The sequence below is a fragment of the Convolutriloba macropyga genome, chromosome 2 (assembly GCF_964194025.1).
Source record: "Convolutriloba macropyga chromosome 2, txConMacr16.3, whole genome shotgun sequence".
Classification (NCBI taxonomy): domain Eukaryota; kingdom Metazoa; phylum Xenacoelomorpha; order Acoela; family Convolutidae; genus Convolutriloba; species Convolutriloba macropyga.
In genome coordinates, this window is record NC_134469.1 from 6,356,957 (window position 1) to 6,359,563 (window position 2,607).

A 2,607-nucleotide genomic window follows, 5' to 3' on the forward strand; every position below is an offset into this window, starting at 1 on the left:
TAGGAAAAAAATATCTCTTTTAAGTTTTTTTTGTTAATAAAAAGTCTCAAAAAGATACGTCATATAACGATATTATAGGATAAAACTTATCTTATAAAATTCTGAGAAATATGAAACCACAGGTAAGATTATTGCAGGATCTTATAAGAATCTGATCACAATTAAAAGATGTACTTTTAGAGTAAGTGCTGTGGTTGCTCAAATGTTAAGGTAGCTAGCATTATAGCTATTTGTTCTATACTTTTTACTACAATGAAAAAGAAACAAATACAAACACTTATTTTTCTTTTTTTTCAAAAACAGAAAAAAATCAGCGCCCAATTAACAATTATTTTAGTCACATGTTTCAAAAAAAGTTTTGAAAATTGCTGAAAACTTAGGATGTCTAGTAACGCAAATTAGCAGATTGACATTTTTAAATCAATCGAAAACTGAGTCAATTACCCAAAACTTTTCTAGCTAGCAACCTTAGAATGTTGCTGGTCAGAATATTCACCTGATATTGTAACTTGAACCATCATGAAACTGACAATTTTATCTACTTTGAACTTCTCATTGGATTCCATTGCGCATTCGCATTTTTTGATTTTTAGTTGAATTAAGCATCTCCGATATCATATATCCATTCGATTGCTTAATAAACTTAGTAAAAATGGCTAAAGCGCATTACCTTTCAGATTGAATGTACTTAGATTCTAACATTTAACATACATTATTTCATTTTGCTTTATAACCAACATGATAAGCATTGTTTGCTTTATAACCAACATGATAAGCATTGTAAACCAACATGGTAAATAATAATTTTAACAACTTCTTAGAGTTTTTGAATTTTATGGAGAGATACATTCCAATTTGCCCAACAATAATCAATTCACCGGAATTATGAGTTTAAGGCTCTCAAATAAAAATTGATACAGATTTCATTGCAAGTTTTTTTTATCAAGCATATAACATTTAAAACGTTAATTTAGACAGATTATGTCTCCTGTTTTTTATACAAAACTACGAGCCATTTGTTTGCTCAACAAATTGTTTGACGCATAGTTATGTTAATTCCGGTCTCGATAGTCCAATTATAAGATGTTTTGAGATGGTTAATCAAATGGTGTACATTAAAAGCTAGTGATGCGGTAGCTCAAGGTTTATAGTATTTCGCATTATAGCTATTTGGTCCATACCAGTAAACTGGGATTCTCTAAAATGACAAAGAAAACAAATATAAACACTTTCAACTCAGGAGTTGCAGATTTTTCGTCTTTGTTAAAAACATAAAAAAGTTTTGGCGCACAAGTTAAAAAATTTGAGTCGTTTGCTTCAAGAAGTAAAAAAGACTGTTGAGAATAACTGGAAACTTAGGTTATCTTATAACTCATGTAGTTCAGCATCAAAATTAAAACTGATTGTAGGTTTTTATTTAACCAAAAAAATTAGTCAGATTTTATATATATATATATATATATATATATAATATATATATATATATATATATATATAATTATATATATATATATATGTATATATATATATATATATATATATATATATATTTATATATATATGTATATATATATATATATATATGTGTGTGTGTGTGTGTGTTGTGTGTGTGTGTGGATTGCATGCGCTTGAACACAAACATTCACCACAAGTAATTTAATTGTGTTTTTTACCCAACACTAAAAGCACTATGACAGATAAAAATTTTAGCAATTTCCGTAGCTTTTTCGGGATTTTTGGAGCGATGCATTCTAATTTACCTAATATCAATCACTTAACCGCAATTATTTAGAATTTAAGCTGTGAATATTCTGTGAATATCTCCACTCTCTAATGAAGTTGTTCCGACCTAAACGTTTTGAGGTCAACTTTGTTGTTGAGCATCAAACGTGCAAAACTCCAAAACATAACAAATTATAACACAATTGTTCCAAACAATAGTGACCAGCTCCTAAGAGGTTTTTTAAATTCTTGTCATGCCTTTACTTTTAGAAGAAATTTTTTTCTTTCAAAGACAAAATTTTCGTGAAATTACTCTGCTATGTCCTTAACTCAATGTTGGGATAACACAATAATTGACCCTGCCAATAATTTTGGTAAGAAGTTTTTTATTTAATTTGAGAGCAACAGAAACCATGTTAGAACTAACCAAAAACTACAAAAATTTTCAAAAATTTCTCCTCGCTGAGAAAAAAGGCAGAACCCGCAAAGAATTGGTCAATAAAATTAATGAAAATTTTTTTTTAGCAATCAGTCAGATTGCCAAAAATTTTTAACAAAAAACAATCAAAAATTGGAAAAACTGAACAAAAAACAGAAGTCGTGAGGACAAAACTGACGGACGTGACAAAAAAATCTAGAAAGCAAAGTTAAAACATTTTCTTATTGTTCTTTAAAAATTAGAGAAAAAAAACTCGAGGCTGCAAGACCAATAGCTTGCTTCTCCATCTCCTGTTTTGGTGTGACCAAACCATCGCTCTAATTTGAATACAAAAATTATCAATGAAGTGCGAGCATATCTGCAATAAGAGAACTAATTAAAACTAAACAAAATTCGGTCAAAACGATTTACCAAATAAAAAAATTAGAAACCTCAATTTTTGTTTC

At 28.6% G+C, this 2,607-nt stretch overlaps 1 protein-coding gene across 1 annotated transcript in view; it reads right to left on the bottom strand.

The window, feature by feature from the left end:
* Nucleotides 1-1,122: 1,122 nt before the first annotated feature.
* LOC142355315 (uncharacterized) overlaps nt 1,123-2,607 on the bottom strand; it is a 45,562-nt gene continuing 44,077 nt past the window's right edge. Inside the window, exon 7 of the mRNA XM_075407523.1 lies at nt 1,123-1,198. Within this exon, the coding sequence (XP_075263638.1) occupies nt 1,123-1,198 (76 nt within the window). The remainder of the gene's footprint in view (nt 1,199-2,607) is intronic.